The sequence below is a fragment of the Dasypus novemcinctus genome, chromosome 16 (assembly GCF_030445035.2).
Source record: "Dasypus novemcinctus isolate mDasNov1 chromosome 16, mDasNov1.1.hap2, whole genome shotgun sequence".
In the NCBI taxonomy this organism is placed as follows: domain Eukaryota; kingdom Metazoa; phylum Chordata; class Mammalia; order Cingulata; family Dasypodidae; genus Dasypus; species Dasypus novemcinctus.
This window is the reverse complement of record NC_080688.1, coordinates 41,557,092-41,578,990: the sequence shown is the minus strand read 5'-3', so window position 1 is coordinate 41,578,990 and position 21,899 is coordinate 41,557,092. Positions and strand designations below refer to the sequence as shown.

General features: G+C 36.5%; 1 protein-coding gene across 2 annotated transcripts in view; it reads left to right on the top strand.

Moving 5' to 3' along the window:
* Window positions 1-13,629, top strand: part of SS18 (SS18 subunit of BAF chromatin remodeling complex) — a 96,618-nt gene extending 82,989 nt beyond the window's left edge. For both annotated transcript variants that reach the window (XM_004465142.5, XM_004465143.5), the window contains one exon: window positions 11,859-13,629. In XM_004465142.5, the coding sequence (XP_004465199.1) occupies window positions 11,859-11,885 (27 nt within the window). In that variant the 3' untranslated portion in view covers window positions 11,886-13,629. The remainder of the gene's footprint in view (window positions 1-11,858) is intronic.
* Window positions 13,630-21,899: the final 8,270 nt, after the last annotated feature.

Below are 21,899 nucleotides of genomic sequence, written 5' to 3'. Positions count from 1 at the left end.
CCTTGGCTTTCCTGTCACATGGTGTTGTCCTCTCCTTTCTATTCTGAGTTCCCACTGACTTGTGGCTTCCACCTCCTCCCCTTGGTTTTTTCTGCATTTCTCTGCATGACTGTGTCTGTATTTCTTTGACTTATAAAGGACTCTGATAATCCCTCATTCAGTTGGGCCATATCCTAACTAAAACAACATTTTTAAAAGATCCTATTTAAAATGGGCTCCCACAGTAATTAGACTAAAACTAAAGAACATGTCTTTTTTTGGAGTATATAATTCAACCTTTCATACTCCCCTCTGGAACCCCAAAATATGTGTTCTTCCCACATACAAAATACATTCATTCCATCGTAACATCCCAAAAGTTGTAAGCCATTTTAGAACAATTGTAAATCCAATGTCTCATCAAAATCAGTTATGGGCATCATCTGTCCAAGGGCAAAATATCTCTCTATCTGGTAGACCTGCGAAACCCAAAAAATAGATTATCTGCTTCCAAAATACAGTGGTGGTACAGGCATAGATAGGCATTCCCATTCCAGAAATGAAAAAATTGGAAGGAAAACGGGTCAGCAGGTCCCAAACAACTCCAAAAGCGAGTAGGGCAAATTCAAGTTCTAAGAGTCATCCGTAGATCAATGCTTTGTCCTCCAGACCTGATGGAGCATCAGCTGCATCCTTTCCAAGCTTGCAGACGTGCTTTCCCTGAATGCAGGAGCCTAGCCCCCAACCTCTCTGAACACTGGAGTGTCATCCTCACTCTGTCAGAAACCAGGAGTGTATAGGCCCTATGCTTTCCAAACATTGGGGTGGCAACCTAACTGTCTCCAAATATCTTAGGCATAGACCCCATTCTCTGTGAGCTTTGGGATAGTAGCCAAACTCTCCTTGAACATCAGGGTGGGAGCTGGGCAGAATGCTTGCCCCTCCAAGTACTGGAACTTACCCACCCTTGCCATATACATAGTTTGACTGTCTCTCTTGGCCTGTAAAAGCTTTTCTTTCCAGACTTCTGCTTCTTTGGTTCTGCCTTTGATATAATTTTTCCTTTTATTCATCTCTTCTCTTTCCCTTTAAGTCCAGGATGGAAATTCTTCTCTTTACACAAATTTCACAAAATCCTTGTTGCCTTGTGTGCAATTCAAGGGGGTCCAAAACATCATACAAAAGGACTTTCCACTGATTCTTCCAGTATAACTGCCTTTCCAAGCCTGTTGCTCTGAGATGTCCACCTGGGTCTATGTTCAACAACATTCTTCTTAGCAAAGGATTGTTTGGTTAAACTCATATGTGAAACTTTATTCTCTGAGGTCTCAATTCCCAGAAGCTCAGGGAGGGCACTGATAGAGCCGAGAATTTTCCATATCAACCTCTGGTTCCTTTGTGTGCACTTATCCCTTTCCTCTCCCCTTTTACTATAAGCTACAAGGAAAAAATCAGTCTGCATATTCCACACTTGGCTTGGAAACCTCCTCAGCTAAATATCCAGTTCTGCCATTTACAAGTTCTTTCAGTCCAACAGTATAGCCCAATTTTGCAAAGTTCTTTGCTACTTTATAACAAGGATTGCTTTTCCTCCAGTTTCCAGTAACATTCATCATTTTCTTTTAGAGCCTTACCAGAAGTAGCTTTATCATCCATGTTTTCTACTAATGGTCACTTGAAGGCATTCTCAGGTTTTTCTGTCAAGTGCCTCACAATTATTCCAGACTCTACCCGCTGCCCAATCCCAATGCTTTTCTCACATTTTTAGGTATTTGTAATAGCAGCACCCCACTTTCCAACACTGAAAACTGTCTTAGTTTCCTAGGCTGCTAAGGTAAATACCACACAATGAGACGGCTTATCAACAGGGAATTATTGGCTCACAATTTCAGAGACTAGAAGGCTTTCTGTCTCCTGGGGCCAGTAGCATTCTGGCTAGCCAGCAATCCTTGGGTTCCTTGGCTTTCCCTTTGCATAGTGATGTTCTCTCATTATTCTTCTGGGTTCCTGCTGACTTCTGGCTTCCAGCTCCTCCATGTGGTTTTCTCTGATTATGCTGAATATCTTATGCTTATGAAAGACCCCTGTAATGAGATTTAAGGTCTATCCTCGTTCAGTTGAGCTGTACTCTAAAACAGCATCTTTAAGAGATCCCATTTACAGTGGGCTCACATCTACATGTGAGCATGTGTTTTATGGCATCTGTAATTCAGATTACCACACAGACCCTTATCAGATACTGAATATAGTTTACAAATATTTTGTCCCACTAACCTCTCTGTTTCTTCTTTTGCTGCTTGTGATTTTTTATGTCACGTAGGAAAGCATTGATAAATCCATGATCATGAAAATCTACTCAGTTTTCCTCTAAGCATCTTATGGCTTTTTAGCATTTACATTTAGGCTCTTATCCATTTTGAGTTAATTTTTATAAATGGTGTGAGGGAAGGGTTCAACTTAATTCTTTTGTACGTGGCTATCCATGGTCCCAGTACCATATGTCCTAGACTATGAAAAAACTGTTATTTCCCCATTGAATGTCTTGGCACCCTTGTTGAAAGTCAGTTCACCATAGACACATGGGTTTACTTTTAGACTCTCAGTTCTGTTCTGCTGATCAATAAGTCTGTCCTCATGCCAGTGCCACATTTTCTTGATTACCATTGTTTGTAGTAAGTTTTGACATCAGGATGTGTGAGTCCTCCAGCTTTGTTCTTCTTTTTCAAAATTGTTTTGGCTGTTCTGGGTTCCTCACAATTCCATGTGATTTTTAGAATTAGCTTGTCAGTTTCTACAAAGAAGTCATCTGAATTCTGATAGAGATAACATTGAATCTGTAGATCATTTTGTGGTGTAGTGACATCTTCATAAGTCTTCCTATCCACCAACATGGATGATTTCCCATTCATTTAGATCTTTTATTTTTCTCATCATTGTTTTGTAGTTTTCACAGTGTAAGGTTTGCACTACTTTTGTTGAATTTAACCTTAAGTATTTTATTCTTTTCATGCTGTCTTATTTTCCTACACCTTCCATAACAAGTACCACACACTTAAAATTAACTATAGAAATTTATTGTCTCACAGCTCTGGAGGCCGAAAGTCTGAAATCAAGGTTTTAGCAGGGCTGTGCTTCCTATGAAGTCTGTAAGGTAGAATCTAAGAAATTGTTCCATGCCTTTCTTCTGGCTACTGATGTGGGTTGCTCGCAGTCAATGGTGTTCTCGCCTTAGTTGCCACATTATATATTTCCCTTGTCTGTTTATGTACAATTTTCCCTTTCATCTAGGATACACCTAAGGACCCACCCTAATCCAGTTTGGCCTCATATTAACTCATAACATCTTTAAAGACCTTATTTCTAATTAAGATAACATTCACAGAAGTGGGGGGTTAGGATTTGAACATGTCTATTGGGAGACACAATTCAACTCATAGCATATGCTCTTGCAAATTGAATTGTTTTCTTAATTTCATTTTGAGATTGTTCTTTGCCAGTGTATAGAAATTCATTGATTTTTGAATATTGATTTTTCTGAACTCATTTATTAGTTCTAATAGTTTTTTAGTGAATTTCTTAAAATTTTCTGCTTAAAAGATCATTCCATCTGCGAACAGAAGTACTTTTACTTTTTTTTCTAATTTAGATGTCTGTTTCTTTTACTTACTTGTCTTGGCTAGAACCTCTAGTAAATAGAGCTAATAAATAGAGGTAAGTAAATAGAAGTAACAAGAATGGGAATTTTCTTGTTCCTGATCTTAAGGGGAAGACACCAATAAGTATGATGTTACGGGCTTCACCCATTCTCTCAAGGAGTAAAGTGTAAGGTTTAGTGGGAGCTCAGCCATTTAGGAGGTTTGTGAGGACATGGGGAGGACATTGAGACCCTCTCAATCCTGGGATGACCCCAGCACCTGAGCAGGCCCAGAGCCCACAGGCCCTTGCCCCATACCCTGCACTTAGACCATCTTTCTGGAAGGGCCCTGGGAGCCCCTGAGGCCAGAGGGATTCCCAATTATGAGTTTAAACTTGGTAAGATCACTTTTACCAGAAATTCATGTCTACTAGTCAAAAAGGTTGAAGAGGATGAAGCTGGTGGCAGATTCGTTGCGTTCTCTGGAGAAGGATAGTCATTGTGTAAAAAGGGAAGAAAACCTTAAAATAGGGGCTATTGGTTGATTGGAAAATAAAATAATCTTTGCAGCACCCTGGCTTTTAGTTACTGGCTCTTGACAGGGATGAGCCTGTCATTAAGACTGCTCTGTTACTTGAGGTTTGTTTATAGTTACCTAAGGATTCACAAATTTGACCTGGAACTGTATCTGCTTGATATTGAAAAAGAGAACGCTGTTTTTGAGGTCCGTAGACAGGCACTTCCTTGCCACTCCATGCTTTCAGTCTGCTAGGGGTCCTCTGGCTCAGTGGAGAGGGTTCCCTCATTACGGATAAAACCAGTGGAGGAGGATGCATTTTTCTGACTTGAAATTTTTTTTTTCATTATCCTTTCTTTTTTCCAGACCAATTACTTAAATGTTACCTTTAACCTAGAAAAAAGTGGTTTATATACATACGTGCTTTATAAATAGTGGTTATCCTGCTACTCTGGCTACAATTTAAGCATTTAAGAAAGGGCGTTTGTTTATTTTGCATATTGATTTTTTTCAAAAAAAAAAAAAAGAAAACCTGATCTGAATGAGTGCACTTTTATTTTTATTTCATAATAGAAATAACTGTGGGTCCTTAATGAACCTGTTCTATAATAAAACAGCCTTATGGTGATGCACAAATGAATATTTGAATAACAAAGTGCTAAAGATCTGCTCCTCATTTCCTTCTTCTGTCCCAATTTTAATGTACTAAGTTATCTTAAGTTCTGCTGACTTGTCTATATATTTGTTTAGTAGTAATTTGGTCTCAGATTTTTACTTTCTAAAATGTGGGATCTTTTGACATACTAATCTAATTATTTTAATCTCTTCTTTTCCTTGAAAATAATTCTAAATTAAGAATTTCTAATAAAAATAGGCAATGACTAAAAAACAAAACAACGAAAAAACAAGAAAAAAGTATGATGTTAGCTCTGTTTTGAATTGCTTATTTTTTATGAGTCCATTTTACCTACTTTGTTAGCTCATTATTTGTACCTACTTTGTTATTTTAGTGGTTACTTTAGGGGTTATAGTATACATCTTTCAGTGATAATGTTTTGTCTTCAGATATATTATACTAGTGTACCACTTTCTATATAGAATAAGAGCAATTCAATAACATACTTCCATTTTTTTTCCCCCTTAATTTTGTGTTATTGGTACTTCTTTTACTTCTACATGTGGTTATAAATGCCATAGTATTAAAATATATATTTTTGTTTAAAAGGTCAGTTATCAATTAAAGAGATTTAAATAATGAGAAAAAAAATCATATTTACCGATGGAGTCACTGTTTTTGGTACTCTCCAACCCTATGTGTAGATTGATATTTCCGTCTGATATAATTTTCCTTTGCCTAAAGGACTTCCTTTAACATTTTGTGTAGTGTAAGTGTTCTGATGATATATTCTTTCAGCCTTGTATATCTGAAAATCTTTATTTCACCTTTTTTTTTTTTAACAGTATTTCCTCTGTGTGTGGACTAGATTGACATTTTTTTTTCTTTCAGTACTTTAAATATGTTCCAGTCTTGCTTATGTTGTTTTTAAGGAGATATTTGTCATCTTATCTTTTGGTAATTAATGTATTTAACTGGTTGATTTTAAGGTTTTACCTTTATTGAATTGTTTGAAATAAATTTTCCTTGCAAATTGGTTTGATTAGAACATGCCTTGGTATAGATTTCTTCATGATTTTCACACTTGGACTTTGTTCACCTCTTAGGGTCTGTGACACTAGTTTTGGCCAAATATCTTTCCTGTCTCTACTCCCTACTCTTCTCTCCAGACTCCAACTACATGTATATTAGGTTACTTAAAGTTCTCCCCTAGCTCAGTGATCCTTTGTTCATTTTTTAAAGTTTTCTTTCCTTTCTGTTTTGTTTTTTGTTTTTTTTTAAAGAGGTACTGGAGATTGAACCCAGGACCCTCATACATGGAAAGCAGGCACATAACCACTGAGTTATATCTGCTCCCCAATAAGAGTTGATTTTTTTCTTTTGTTTGTTTTGTTTGTTTTTCAGAGGTAGTGGAGCTCAAACTCGGGACCTCGTATATGGGAAGCAGGTGCTCAACCAAATGAGCTAAATCTGCTCCCATGTTTCATTTTGTATAGTTGTATTGCTTTGTCTTGAAGTTCACTAATCTTTGCTTGTTCATTGTCTAATCTGCCTTTAATCCTTTCTGAGATATTTTTTCATCTCAGACATTGTAGTTAGCATCTCTGAAAGTTAAATTTGGGTTGTTTAATGTCTCCCATGTTTCAGCTTAACTTTTTGAACACATGAAATATAAGTTTAATAACTTTTCATATAATTTCCTGCTAATTCTAACTTCTGTGTCAGTTCTGGCTGGCTTAGTTTGGTTTTTTTTCTCTCTCTCATTTTAGGGTCATAGTTTCCTCCTCCTTTGTATGCCGTATTTTTTGGGTGAGGGATATATTTGTATTCCTAGAAATATTCTTAAACTTTTTGGTATGCAGTTAAGTAAGTTAGAAGCAGCTTATCCTTTGGGTATTGCTTTTAATATTTGCTAGCAGAACCACAGTGTTTAGTGTAGGGCTAAATATTCCCCACTACTGAGGTAAGACCCTTTGGAGTACGCTACCCAATGCCTTGTGAATTATGAGGTTTTTCACTCTGGCTGTTGGAAATAGACACTAATTCTTTTCTTGTCTCACTGCAAAGTATTATTTCCTCTAATCCTTTTGGGCATTATTTTCTCAAGCCTTGGATACTTTCCTTGCATGTGTTGGCTTATCGGTACTGCACTTAATACTCAAGGGGTACCACCTTTACATATCTCCACAGATCTCTCTCTTTCTAGGTAGTTCTCTGGTATTCTGCCCTATAAACTTTGGCTACCTTGGTCTCTCCAGACCCTAAGCCTCATCTCCTTCCTTTTTTTTTTTTTTTTTTTCATTTTAAAGATTTATTTATTTATTTTCTCACCTTCCCCTCCTCCTGACCTGCTGTTTTTGCTATCTATGTTGTCTTCTCTTCTCATTTTCTCACCTCTGGGATTAAGCGGGATTCGATCCTGGAGGCCTCTGATGGCAAAAGAGGTTCCCTGTCAGCTGTGCCACTGCAGTTCCTGGTTTCTGCAGCACTTCACCTTGACTCTCCTTGTCTCACTTTTGATGTGTCATCATCTTGCTGTGTGACTCACTTGTGCGGGGCACTGGCTCAGCAGGTGCGCACTTGCAGGAGCACTGGCTCACCACATGGACCCTTGTGCAGGCACTGGCTTGCCATGTGGGCACACTTTCTCTTTTTTCTTTTTCACCAGGAGCCCAAGGGATCGAACCCAGGTCCTCCCATATGGTAGACAGAAGTTCTATCAGTTGAGCCACTCCGCTTCCCTAGCTTCATCTCCTTAACTCGGGGCATCTGGCAGGCTTAGCCTCAGTCTCCTCTCCAGGCACTATGGCCAGGAACCTCTCATTGCAATAATCTGAGGTAATTAGAAGGCTCACCACATTTGTTTCCCATCTCTTAGGGATCATTGTCCTTTGTTGCCTGATGTTCACTTTCCTGAATATGATTGTTTCATGTTTTGTGTGTTTTTTCAGTTGTTTCAGACTGGAGGGTATATCCATCTTGTCTGGAAACATGCCTTTATTTTCCTGTATAGCATTTATTTCCATTTGACAGATTATTTAGTTATTGTTTATTGTCATGCTCCTCTTTCTAGAATGTAAACTCTTTAAAGGCATCAACTTTGTCTTTTTAAAAATGACTGTTGAGTCTCTAGCACCTAGTAGAACATGGCAAGTAGTCAATAAATATTAGTGACCAAATAAAGTATAAGTGAATAAATGAGGCCATTACTTCCTAGATTAGAAGTGATTACAAGAATAGAGAGAGAAAGAAAACCCTAAAAAGTATTGTGAAGGAATAACTTTCTGACTTTTAACTGACTAGATGAATGAAAGAAATTTAAACATGGTTGCTATTTCTCATGTTTCCAGCCTAGGGACTCTCTCATTCAGTACACTTTCTCTAGGCAATCTCATTTACTTGTATGTTTCAGTTAATCATGGTCTTGACTCCCAAATCTCTATTTCTAGTCTGAATCTTTTCTCTGGAAATCAGATGCCTACTATTCATCATCATTTTTCAACCCAAAACTGTTCCTCCTTTCTATATTCTCTATCAAAGGAAAGGGCACACATTGCCAAGCCAGAATGTCAAATGCCTTTTTTTATTTTTAAGCCTCCCTTCCTATCTCTCTCCCCATCTAATACATGGTAGTCCTGTTGATAATTCTTCCTAAAAATCTCCTGAATCTGTCCATTTATTTCTAACCTACTGCCTAATTTTCGTTTAGGCCATTATCATCTCCTTTCTCCATCACGACAGGGCCTTTCCTTGCTTCCTTTCCCATTTATTCTTTTCAGTCGATTCAGAGGAATTTTCACCTACAAAATAGAGGAAATATTTACTGCACAGGTTATAGATGGACATACACTTATTATAATGTCTGACACACAGTAAGCTCTGAGTTACTGAGATATAAGTTAGCTATTGCAAATATGAGCCAGACTTGTTTTTCTTACATTACTTCAAGCTCTTCTTACCAAACAGTTCTTTGTTTCTACTACACATTATTGTATATTCTTTCTTACTTTCTGCTTCCCTAAGCATTCTGTATTTTTTTCACTGTTCTTTGCTCTAGCTTTTCTTTCTATTTGAATTATCCCCTTTTCTTTTCTCTGTGCTTCAAAGTTTACTACTTTCTTAATGCACCCATATTATCTGAAATACTTTTGTAACTATTTTAACCTTTGTTAACCTTTTCCTTTGTTTTTGTTTTTTTTAAAGGTTTATTTTTTATTTATTTCTCTCCCCTCCCCTGGTCTGCTCTGTTCCTCTGTGTCTGCTTGTATTCTTGTCAGTGACATCGGGAATCTGTGTCTCTTTTTGTTGCATCATCTTGTTGTGTCAGCTCTCTGTGTGTGCGATGCGACTCCTGGGCAGGCTGTGCTTTTTTTGCACAGGGTGGCTCTTCTTATGGGGTGCTCTTCTTGCGTGTGGAGCTCCCCTACCTGGGGGACAACCCTGCATGGCAGGGCACTCCATGCATGCATCAGCACTGCATGTGGGCCAGCTCACCACAAACGGCGGACACTCTATCTGTTGAGCCAAGTCTGCTTCCCACCTTTTCCTTTCTGAACTCTTATAGAACTTACCTTCTGTTCAGTAATTTTGCTTTATTTATAAACCTCATCTTAGTTGTTTTTCAAATTCATCAAGTGAAAAACACATATTTGCTCAATATATGTAATTGTTTCAGTATAATATATTTGGCCTACATTATTAAAGAAATCTTATGTGTCAGGCACTCTTCAATACTCAGGGCATAAGGATAGATGAGACCTGGTCCCTGGCATCAAGTAATTCATGATATAGTAGGTAAATTATAAGTTATATTTGTTTAACAAATGATTCTTGAACTCATCTTCCCTATCATTTATATGTGAAATTCATTTTCATCACTAATATCACATTTCACACTCCCTAGAGGTGTTTCCCTACAATTTTAATACTCATTGATTTATAATTCTTTGTAATTTTAAAAAACACGTTTTCACATCCTCTCATTTAAGTGCTGTAACAAATAAATGAGGTAGGAATTAATGTAGCCATTAATGGAAAGGAAATTGAGATCTAGAGAGGTAGCTGTTACTGTACCATCTAATCGGTGAAGAAACTGCATCTAAGAGACCTTGGTCAGATTCAAATAGAAAGTTACAAGTAGAGGCAGAACTTAGCTTTCATATCTAGGTAATCTAAGAACTTCAATACTTATCAACACTTTGCCAATGTTATTCTATCTACCCACACCTACTCCTACCCCTCACATACACACTTTTTAAAGTATTTTAAAACAAATCCTGGATATGATGTTATTTTACCTGTAAATACTTCAAGGTAATCATGGATTTTAAATTTGGCTGAATACAACTAAATATATAAAGTATCTTAATTACTTGCAGTGCATTATTCCATTAGATGTATAAAGAGTGGGTAAAACGCAATAGATTTGCAAGTGTATCTATTCCTGTAGAAATGTAAACTTATTATTTCTTATGGTATAGAAGTATTTCAACTCTAGAATATTTTCTTGATATAAAATAATATGATTTGTAGGAAAGAAGTACCTAATTGTCTTTTCAATGAGTGCTTTTCTTGGAAAAAAAGATGCTTTTATGAGCCTTTTAAAATATTAAACACATTTAAGAACTTTTTAGTAAAATGTTTATTTCCTAGCATATCCCTTTTTTTCTTCTAGCTTTCTTTTCTTGTTTAGAGGAGAAGATACTCCTTCTTTTCTCCAAAAGCTAACTTTAACAGATGTATACTAGATAGTATTTATTTCATGGGATTTTGCTACTTCATTTATCACCTCTTTTGTAGCTATACTCTCTTTCTCTCCATCCTGTCAGCTTACAAACCTTCTAGTCTACCTTATGAGAAATAACAAAATCAAAGTGGCTTCCTTAAAAAAATGATAATAACAAAAACAAAACAAAACAAAACACAAAAAACAACTGCCTGTTTAAATAGCTCTGCTGACATTTTATAGGCCTCAGGGAAAGGCCCAGATACTTTAGCATGGATAGGAGATTCTTTAACCTCTATCTTTCAGATAACTTTTTTCTTTTCAAATATAATAAACTTTATTTTTAAAGAGGTTTTAGATTACAGAAAAGTTATATCAGAAGTGTAAGAGATTCTCATGTACTCTCCCCCTATTAATAACATCTTACAATTGTGTGATACATTTGTTAAAATTGATGAATACAGTATTGAAGCACTGCTACTAACCAATGTCTATAGTTAATATTGTGGTTTACACTTAATTCCAGTGCCCTAAATATGCCCTAAATATGTCCTGTGTTTCACCGTTCATTCCCTCCCACCCCTCAAAACCTCTGGTAACCACTATCTTTACATATTCTTCCCCCTGGATCTCAGAAGAGTTGTAGCCAATACCTACTCTCCAGTTCATTGGACTTACCCAGGAAAACTAATTAAATGATGGTAATGGACAGCCCCCATCACAAAAGCATAGTGTTTCTACAGCTGCAAGCAAAAGAGTTCCTTCCATCTGTCCTGTAAGATCTAAGCCCCTCTCAATCTGAGGCAGAACAGGCATAACAATCCCCAGTCCTCAAGGTTGAGGAATGAACAAACCTAAAGGGGAGGCTCATCCCACGCTGGTGGGAAGGTAGTACATTTATTTGCTGAGTTTGCCAGATATCTTTGTATCCTCCCTTGCCATTTATTCAAAATACCCTTGAGGTTATTAATTCATAACAGTAAGTATAATAAGCTAAACCATTATAATGTTGTCATACTAGCATATAATTTATATACTAATACTTACCACATCAGAATTTGTAAATAGAACTCCCATTTATTCTTTCTCAATTCAATAAAAATTGTCAAAAGTTTAAATTCCAGCAATGTGACAGGTGCTATTCTAGGCCCATTTGCTAGCTTCATGCATGTTGAGGGCTATGAAATCAATTTACAACTGAATATAATTTCAGAAGAAATTACAGAGTAGTACTATATACCTAGAATATAAATTTTTTGTTTTTGGTGCAGTTGCATTTGTATTATACAACAGTTTAAAAAATGACTGTAATTTTCTATGCCAAACTATTATGATCAAATTATGATCAAACTGTTATCTAATTATATTTTAAAATCTTATTTTTTAGGGACAGTATGGAAATTACCAGCAGTGAAAAAGTACCTACATTCCAATAGCCAGTATCTATTAGCAGCCATATTGTCACCTCAGCACTGTGGACATCTCCCTCTGAAGAGATCTTTCCATTCCATGTAGTTTTTGGAAAAACCTTGTGGATACGTGGCTGTTTCATCAGTAAGCAGCCTTTGTGGCTTAATTGTAAAAGGCTTTAGTAATTCAAAAATACTCTTTATTTCACATTTCTACTCTAGATGGCAACATTGGACAGAAAATACAATGATATAACAATTTGCAGTGATTTCGGAACTATGTTTCAAATGGACTGTTACAGACTGAAAGGTGTGAACAGCTTTGTATGTTTATGAAGGTTAAGGGAATTTAATACTTTTCCACAGATTCTTTTGTAAGGGGAAGAGGGAAATGTACACTTTTTACAGCAGCAATATTTTGTATATTATGCTTATTTCATGTGGTGAATATGCAAGGTGGCACACTATGCACTGGGCAGAATCAAGAATCTTCTGTTAATGTGGGTTGAAGCATGGTAGCTGCTTGATTGTGTTGGTCTCAAAATGGTGCACTCTAAAGATAAAGGTGAGGGAGAAGACAGCACACCATATGTCCACTGTTTTTTTCTTATGAGGAAATTCAAATCCCTTTTATCTATTGGATAATCAAGGGCACTGTGATACAGTTTTGAGTAAAAGGACATTTTTTAAAAATGCCTTCCAGTTTTATGGATTAAAACCTTTTTATAGTAATCATTTATAATACTGTTTAAAAATGTGAGGCAATAAGAAATACTTCATGCTCGATCTGAAGAATCTTTGGTAACAGTTTCATATAAATGAAGTGTGATATTCATACTCTTCTCCTAAAATAGCAATAATTGAAAATGGAAGTATTAATTTTACCTTGTCTGAGTAATCAGGGAATTTAGTAAATAATATCAGATATTTTATAAATGATATTAAAGATGAGTCAACATTATTCCAGTAATTTTATTTTTAACATTAGAAGTATAATTGGTTTATATAATGAAATAGTTCAGGAGACTTTACAAATCTTTGTTGCAACCTTAACTGGAAGTAATGTCATTTATAAAAGGATACTTTTATGTTTTTCTCCTTTTATCTTGGTTAATATAAGACCAAAAGATGTTTAGGAAAATGCTTATTCTGATTTCTAGTAAAAGCATAGAAGTTGCATGCTCACTTTCCTTGTTTAGGATCATGGCATATTTACCCATTATTTGAAACTGTCCTGTGCCTGATTATTTTGACTAAATTCAAGGATATTTCATTGATCCAGAAAAGAAGGCAGTGAGAAGTTTTAACCAGAATTATTTAAGCATTATCTGAAAACATCTAGCCCAAAGGTAAGTTGCTATTTTCATCACAGTTGCCTATGCCCAGGGAATAGATGTATTTTTTTATAATTGAATCCCCCCCCTCCACTTCTAACTGGGAATGAAACAGAAGGAGTACCATAAATTTGAATAAGCAAAACATACGGTCTCAATGTGTTATAATCAAAAGGAGGGATTTCAATGTTTCTGTGTGTGTGTAAGAGAGTGTATGTGTTTTAAGGTCAAATAAGGGTTTTTTTAATAAGTTGGTCAGAAAATGGACATCAAGGTTTGAACAAATACAGCATGGACAGCCTTATTGTGATCCAAATGCTTGTAGGTTCTGTGCCAATTTTCCACCACTGTGTACTTTGTTGCTATTTAAAACTGTATCAACTCTAACGGAAAAATAAATTATTTGTGATTTTAATTTTCTCATTTGTTTCTTTAAATTAGATCTCTTTGACTTGCTTGTTTTGTCTAGAGACTATGTGGTAGGTTTTTATTATGTAAGTTAGTCCAGTATAAGCAGACTATATTTGTATTCTAGGACTTTTATCAAAATTCTCTTGCCATGCCCAAGTTAATTAGAATTAACTGTTCAGTAATCAGCATGTTGTGTAGGCTGTTTGTTAAAGAATTCTTTCTTTGAAAATGAAGTCCATGAGGCTGTAATCAAGATGACTGAATTAGATAAATGAGTTGAGGAGACAAAATTGTACTGAACCCAACCTTGTGTAGATACGTTATCTCATTTGAAATAAGCTCAACTGACATTAAGAAATAATTTGTCTTGCCAGCCCATCTTCTGCTGTCTTATTCTCCTTTTAATGGAAACTAAAATTGCAATTTTAATAAGCAGAAGTTCCTCCAGGACTTCCTTCCTGGAGACTAGTACATTTGCAAGGTTTAATTGTTTTATAACAGTCTTATTTCGTAAAAGTTTTTAATTGGTGGTGACAAAAATTACATTATTCTTTTGATAGTAAGAAGAATAACTTTACTAGTAGCTTTCTACCAAGTATGACATTCCCATATATATTATATAATCTAAATCATTTTATTAAAATGTATTATAATGAATAAATATTATACCATGCCATAAAATTCCAGAAGCAAAATTTTTCTAAGAAAAGAGCAGTGTGATTATTGATCAACATTTAGAAATACTTAAGTGAGGGAGCAGGTGTGTAGCTCACTGGTTGAGTGCCTGCTTTCCATGTGTGAGGTCCCAGGTAAAATAAAAATAAAGCATACTAGTTGTTGGAGAATTAAATTTTTAATATTATTCTTTAGAGTTGTGGTTGCACATTGTTTTTGGTTTTGTTTTTAACTTTTTAAATGGAATTTTCATTCATAAATTCAGAGTGGAAAATGGTACAGTGAGCCTCCATGTACCCAGCTCATCCTTTTTGAGTTACCCAACCCATCCTTTTAGCAACTCATGGCTAATCTTGAAATAGTATGTCATTTAATTCCTAAGTATTTCAGTAACAGTCTCTAAAGATAAGTACTCTTTAATAAAATAAGTTGGACGATCTTTAATGACTCTTTTGCTCTTTCCGCTCCTTAAATTCTGTAATTTCAATTTTAACATTGAATTAGAAACCATCCTCAGAATCTATATGTATACATCACTGCCTTTTCTTTTAGTTTTAAAAATCATACATGTCAAGTAATTAAAACATTAACAGAAATACATTATACAGAAAGTATACATTCTCCAAAATTTCATCCCTCAAATGTAACTGTTATTAAGGGTTTGGTACATTTCTTTCAACCTGATTTTCTACACATAAGTTGACATAATACTGTTTTGTCTTTTTAAACAAAAATGAAATTATACTACTTGTACTATTTTGCCACTTGCTTTTTTTTAAACCTTGATCACCCCCTATTCCTTTGCGGTATTCCTAATTTTTCACTCTTGTAAAAATAAAGCTTTTATGAACTACCTGGCAGGTTTCTCTTTGTATTCTTATTGAGATATTTCTGTACAATAAACTTGTAATATACTAGGTCTACAGTTACGCATACTTTAAAGTGTTTTCCAAAGGGTGTATCCTTGCCAACACAGTATTATTAACCTTGTTAGTTTACAGTCCTAGTAAGCTTTTAAAAATGTTCTCTCAGAATTTAATGTGTATTACATATGATTTATTTGTAAAGTTAAACATTACTTCAAATACTAAATAGTATTTATGTGAAATGCCTTTTAATGTCCTTTGTCCATTTTTCTATTGTGATTTTTTTGTGTGTGTAAGAAGGGAAAAAATCATACATACACACAGATATATGTACCATGATACATGACTCTATATATGCACATATTGATCTTTTGTTTATTTTGTATGTTGTGAGTTTCTTCTCTGTCTTCATTATTTTTTAACCTTGTCTGTGATGTTGTTCACTGTATTAAACTTTTAAGATATTACATAGTAAAAATTTTATGCAAAAAAAATTTCTTGCTACCTACCTCCCTAACTTGGAAATTGATAAAAATATTGCCCATTTTTCCTTCAAATTTTCAAAAAATTAATTTTTGTGTGATAATTTAGAGGTTTAACTTTTCTCAGAACTACATGGACAGTTATTTCAACATCATTTATTGAATTATCCATTTACTTCCACTGATATGAGATGCAACCTTATTCCTTGTATTAAGAAAAGTTAGTTATAGTTAAGGTATGTTTGATTCATGCCTTTCAAAGATTAAATTCATTTAAGAATTCTTAATTGATTTGTAAAGTTGTACTATAGTTGATGATTTTTGCTCCTAAAAAGGTGTTTTCTATTGGATAAAAGCTATCACCAAGGGTATAAGCAATTATTTACTTCTGAATAGTAATAATAATTGAAATGTGTTTTTTTGTAGAATGACTAGAACCACTTAGAGAATTCACGTAAGTTTAGAAGCTTTTAAAATTTCTTTTTTAATTTAATAAATAATTGTCTCTATAGTTACCCAGGTATCTCAATTTGATTATAAAAAATTAAGAAAACAATAGAAAAAAAATTATTTATAAATCCAAGCCTCAGACATAGGCAAAGCAATGAAACTTTTTAGCTCTAGATTCATTAATTTAATAATTTGTGTAATTGTTCAACCTGGGAAACTATTGAAAGTGAAAGGGGTATGCTATATACATATAAACACATAAAATATGTATGTGTGTTATATACATATATAAATGCTTTGTGTATATATGCATGTTATATATATAGTCACATAATTTCTTCCTAATAGAGATTCATGGTTTAAAAACAGATATGTAAGTGATGCATTTATATTTAGGCTATAATCTTTGCCTGGGATAACATACCTAGAAGATTTTCATGATAACCAAATATTCCTACCCCTGCCCCTGCCCCGCAAGATGGCTCCTTTATCTTATCTGTTTGCTTGTTGTTTTTGATCATTGTTTTTCATTGTTTGTGCTTGTTGTCTGCTCATTGTTTTTTGCTTGTCTGCTCATTGTTTTTGCTCGTCTGTTTTTTCTTTAGGAGGCACTGGGAACCAAATCCTGGACCTCCCATGTGGGAGGTGGATGCTCAACTGCTTGAGCCACATCCACTCCCAATAAACAAATATTTTAAAAAATTATTTCTGATCAAGATGGCAGAGTGAGATGTATCAGGGCTCTCTGCTCCTATAGAAGCTTTGAACAACCAGGAAGAACTGTCAGAAACATCTTTCTTGGAGCTTCAGAAAATAATTAAAAGAATTGCAGTATCAGGGTGAGTGCTAAATCGAGAAAAAAGCCACTTGAAAATGGTAGGATCTTGTGGTGGCCTGACTGACCCCTCTTCTACTCCTCATCAGCTTGACACAGAGTGGTCCCACACTCTAGTGCAGATCCCTGTCTGGTTCCAGAGAAAGCAAAATAATCCTCATGCACCTATGAGAATGTGTATGTCTGACTCAGAGTGTCTGGTGGTGGCCTGAGGGACTCACTTTTCTAGTTCCCAATGTGCATGTACAAAACTGTTCACTGAGCTCTCCTACAAAACGTGGGAGAACAGTCAGGTCTTGCTGCCTAGGGTAAGGGATTGCTGACTGTAGAACATGCAGCGCAGTGCCCAGGAACTTGAGGACACTGTTTCCTAAGGAAGAAGGGACATTCAGAACCATGTAAATTGGGGAATTCTTAGGGCCACATGTGCATTTCCAAGATGAGTTTGCATAGAAAGGATTAGGGAGGCCCCTATGCTTTGGCGTGGTGGCTTCTCCAAATTTATTGTATGGATAAGCCCTAACAGTAAATTCAATCTGCAAGACTGGGAAAAGTGGGTGTTTCCCCCCCCCCCCCCTTTTTTTTTTAACTCCTGGCATTCAAGGAAAATTCTCTCAAAACACTTGCTGGGTACAAGCTTAAGAACAGATGACTCATAGTCCAAGTTCCAGTGAAAACACAAATATCAAAACACCCAGATTTCAATGAAAGATTATAAAACATAACAAAGAAATAGGAAGCAATAGCCCAGGCAAAGGAGAAGATTAAAGCATTTGAAATTATAAGTGAAGAAGATCTGACCTGGGATATCCCAGACAAAGAGTATTAAAAAATGGTCCTAGTTCAGTGCCATGTCAGTTGGACCTTCTTTGGAGTTTGTGTTTCTGTGTGATGGAGCTGGACTCAGATATGATCTTTTTTCACAAGCCTCTCCTGTTACTTTTACCAGAACTGTAGCTGGTGCTCAGGTTTAATATATACCCAGGGGATCTGAATCTCTGGACTGACCATATGATAGCCAGGCCCTGAACCTCAACAATCTTCAGCTTCTACACTCTGGTTTGTTGGACTTACCCCACTCAACCTAACATGGAGTTGAAGGTCAACCACACCATGGAGCCAAGAGTGCCTACAACTGAAAGCAGGAGGATTGCATTCGGCATCCGTGTGGAATCTAAGCCCCCTCTTGATATAGCTGTGGAGTGGACACAACCATTCCAAGGTCCACAGGATGATATAGTTGTGGAGTGGACACAACCATTCCAAGGTCCAAGGAATAGAATATGGATTAGAGTGGACTTACTGATATTCTATTCATGAACTATAATGATTAATAAGTGAAGAAAATGTGGCATTGGTTTGGAGAAAGTGGCCATGGTGGCTGCTGGGTGTGGGGAATGGGAAGAAGAGATGAGATGTGGGGGCGTTTTCGGGACTTGGAGTTGTCCTGGGTGATGTTGCAGGGACAGTTACTGGACATTGTATGTCCTCCCATGGCCCACTGGGTGGAATGTGGGAGAGTATGGGCTATGATGTGGACCACTGACCATGAGGTGCAGCGGTGCTCAGAGATGTATTCACCAAATGCAATGTCTCATGATGATGGACGAGATTTTTGCTATGGGGGGGAGGTTTGGGGACCTCATATTTTTTGAATGTAATATTAAAAAATAAAGACAAAAAAATAATAAAGGTCCTAAATATGTTAAAAGAACCAATGGAAAAAATAGACGAAGAACTAAAGGAAATCAGGAAAATGATAGGTCAACATAAAGAATATCAATAGAAAGAAATTATAAAAAGGAACCAAACAGAACTGAAGACCACAGCAACAGAAATTTAAAATTCTCTAGATGGGCTCAACAGCAGATTGGAGCTGGCAGAAGAATATATCAGAGAACTTGAAGGTAAGACAATAGAAATCTGTAAAGAGCACAAAGTAGAATGAATGAAGAAAAGTGAATACAGAAACGATCACTTGTAGCAAATGTAACATCCACATGTAAAATGATTATTGCTGGGAAAGGGGGAAAATGGGGAGGATATTGGGTAGATGGGAGTCTCCTATATTCTGTATGTGACTTTACTGTGACCTAAAGCTTTTTTGAAGACATAATAATTTTAAAAAAAGATGTAAGGCAGGAAGAAATGGAAGAGATTGCCTTGCCACTGTACATACAGGACAACACCTATTAGAGTGATGAAAGGCAAAATGTCAAAAAAAAATTTATTTTTCATTTTTTAATACCCCAATTTTTTTATTTTAGTTTGTCTAAATTATTATGTATTTTATTTCTAATATTTAAACCTATCATTACTATTTCATTTTCCTGTTAATTGAATTTGGCAATATATTAGGCTCCATTTTTGAAGAAATTTTGGGTTACAGATGGGTTCACCTATGGCAGGGGAGGAGCATTGGTGTGGGTGTCATTGATGGGGGATGCAGGGAGTTCACTGGGACATGCATACAGGGTATATAGATGTTTGGATGTTTGTTGGGTATTCACACAGTGGGTAGAGTTTTCACACGACAACTGAGGGAGTGCCGAGTTCCCATCCTGGGGAGCTCAGCCACATTCCCCAGTGGAATAGCAACAACCCCCCAAGTGCAAGGGCGAAGATCAGTGGAGAGGGATGGTCCAATGATGGGCACCCTTGATACCAATGACTATGCTTATAAGCCTGTGTGCTTGAAATTTCAACTTGGCCTAGAGCTGCAGGGTGCCTAAGAGTTACTTCTTGAGAGCTTCCATGTTGCTCAAATGTGGCCACTCTCTAAGCCAAACTCAGCATATAAATACATTGCCTTCCCCCCTGTGTAGGACATGACTCTGGGGGATGAGCTCCATGGCATTGAGAGATTACTATCAGCTGGTGATGCAACTAGAAAAAGACCTTGAATGAAGGGGAAATGGTAAAGACAAATTAGTTTATATGGCTAAGAGACTTCAAAATGAGTCGGGAGGTCATCAGAGGGGTCGTGCTTACACACATCTCAGCAGGATCTCAGAGAAAGCCAAAGTAGATACAACCCCAGGTAGTGGTGCTCCTGACGGCTAGGTCATGGCAGATGGCTCTGGAGTTCAGTGCCTTGCCAGTGGGCCCTACTTTGGAATTTGTGCTCCTGAGTGTGATGGAGTTGGACTCAGATGTGACTACTCTACACATGCCTCTTCTGACACTTTTATTGAACCTGTGGTTGGTGCTGGTGTTGTTGTATGCCCAGGACGCTTAAATCTATGGACTGTCTTTGTGCAGGCTGGGCTCTGAGGCTCAGCAGAGCTGCAACATCGACTCTTCAGTTGGTTGGACTTACCCAGGTCAGCTAACAAGGAGGTGAGGATGGTCAACCATACACCAAGGAACTGAGAGAGTCTACAACTGCAAGCAAGAGAATTCCATCCATCAGCCATGTGGGATCTAAGTCTCCTCTCAATTTAGAAGTGGAGTGGGCATTGCCATCCCAGGGTCCTCAGGATAAAGGAGTAAAATATGAGTTAGAGTGGACTTCCTGCTATCTTACTATAGAATTACTGTGACTCTAGCAATGAAAGAGATTATATCGTTGTTGTGGAGACGGTGACCATGGGAGTTGCTGAAGGCAGGGAGAGGGAAAAAGAGGTGTGATATGGGGACATTTTCAAGACTTGGAGTTGTCTTGAATGATATTGCAGGGACAGATGCAGGACATTATATATCCTGCCATATCCCACTGAATGGACTGAGAGAGAATGTAAACTACAATGTAAACTATAATCCATGCTGTGTAACAGTGCTCTAAAATGTATTCCTCAAATGCAGTGAATACCACACTAATGAAAGAAGTTGTTGATTTGGGAGGAGTGGGAGGTGTGATGAGTGGAGTATATGGGAACCTCATATTTTTTAATGTAACATTTTGTGTGATCTATGTATCTTTAAAAAAAGTGAATAGACCCTGAGGTACTGTGTGATCACCATCAAGGGTACCAAGGTATGTACTTTGGGAGTCCCAGAAGGAGAAGAAAGAGAAAGGGGCAGAGAAAATATTCAAAGAAAGAATGGCTGAAAACTTACCAAATTTAATGAAAGACATAAGTATACACATCCAAGATGCTCAAAAACTTCGAACAGGATAAACCCAATTAGACCTATGCCTTGCTGTGTTTTAATCAAACTGTTGAATGCCAAAATAGAATTCTGAAAGCTGCAAGAGAAAAGTAATGTGTCCTATACAAGGGAACCTCAGTAAGTGCTGCTTTCTATTCAGAAACCATGGAAGCAAGAAAGTTGTGTGAAGACATATTTGAAGTGCTGAAAGCAAAAAATTGCCAACCAAGAAACTGGGGACTTAGTCACCATTAAACTAGCCCTACTAGGAATGCTAAAAAGTTCTGCAGGTTGCAAAGAAAGAACACCAGACAATTGACTGAAGCCATATGAAGAAGTAAAGATCGCCAGTAAAGATACTGATATGAGTAAATATGAATACCAGTAGTTTTTATTTTTGAATTGTAACTTCACTTTTTACTTCCTATTGGATCTAAAAGGCAAGTGCATAAAATGAATGATAAGTCAATGGTTTGGGACTCATTGTATAAATATGTAATTTGTGATAATTACATAAATGTGGGGAGCAGAGGGGTACAAGAACATAGTTTATGTGTGCTATTGAAGTTAGGTTGGAATCAAAGCAAACAAGATTGTTACAGATTTAGAATATTAAATTTATGTCCCATGGTTACTGCAAAGTAAATATCAGAGAATATGCAAACTTGTAGAGAAAGAGAGACAGAAAGTAGAATACAGGTTATCGGGTTGGGGGTAGGGACAAAGAGGAGTTAATGCAAAATGAGTGTTGGTTTCTGGGATGAAGGGAAAGTTCTAGTAATGGATAGTGGTAGGGTACTAGATCGTTGTGAATGTGAATAATCCTACTGAATGATATGCTTGGGAGGGGTTGGGATGGGACAATTAATGTTGT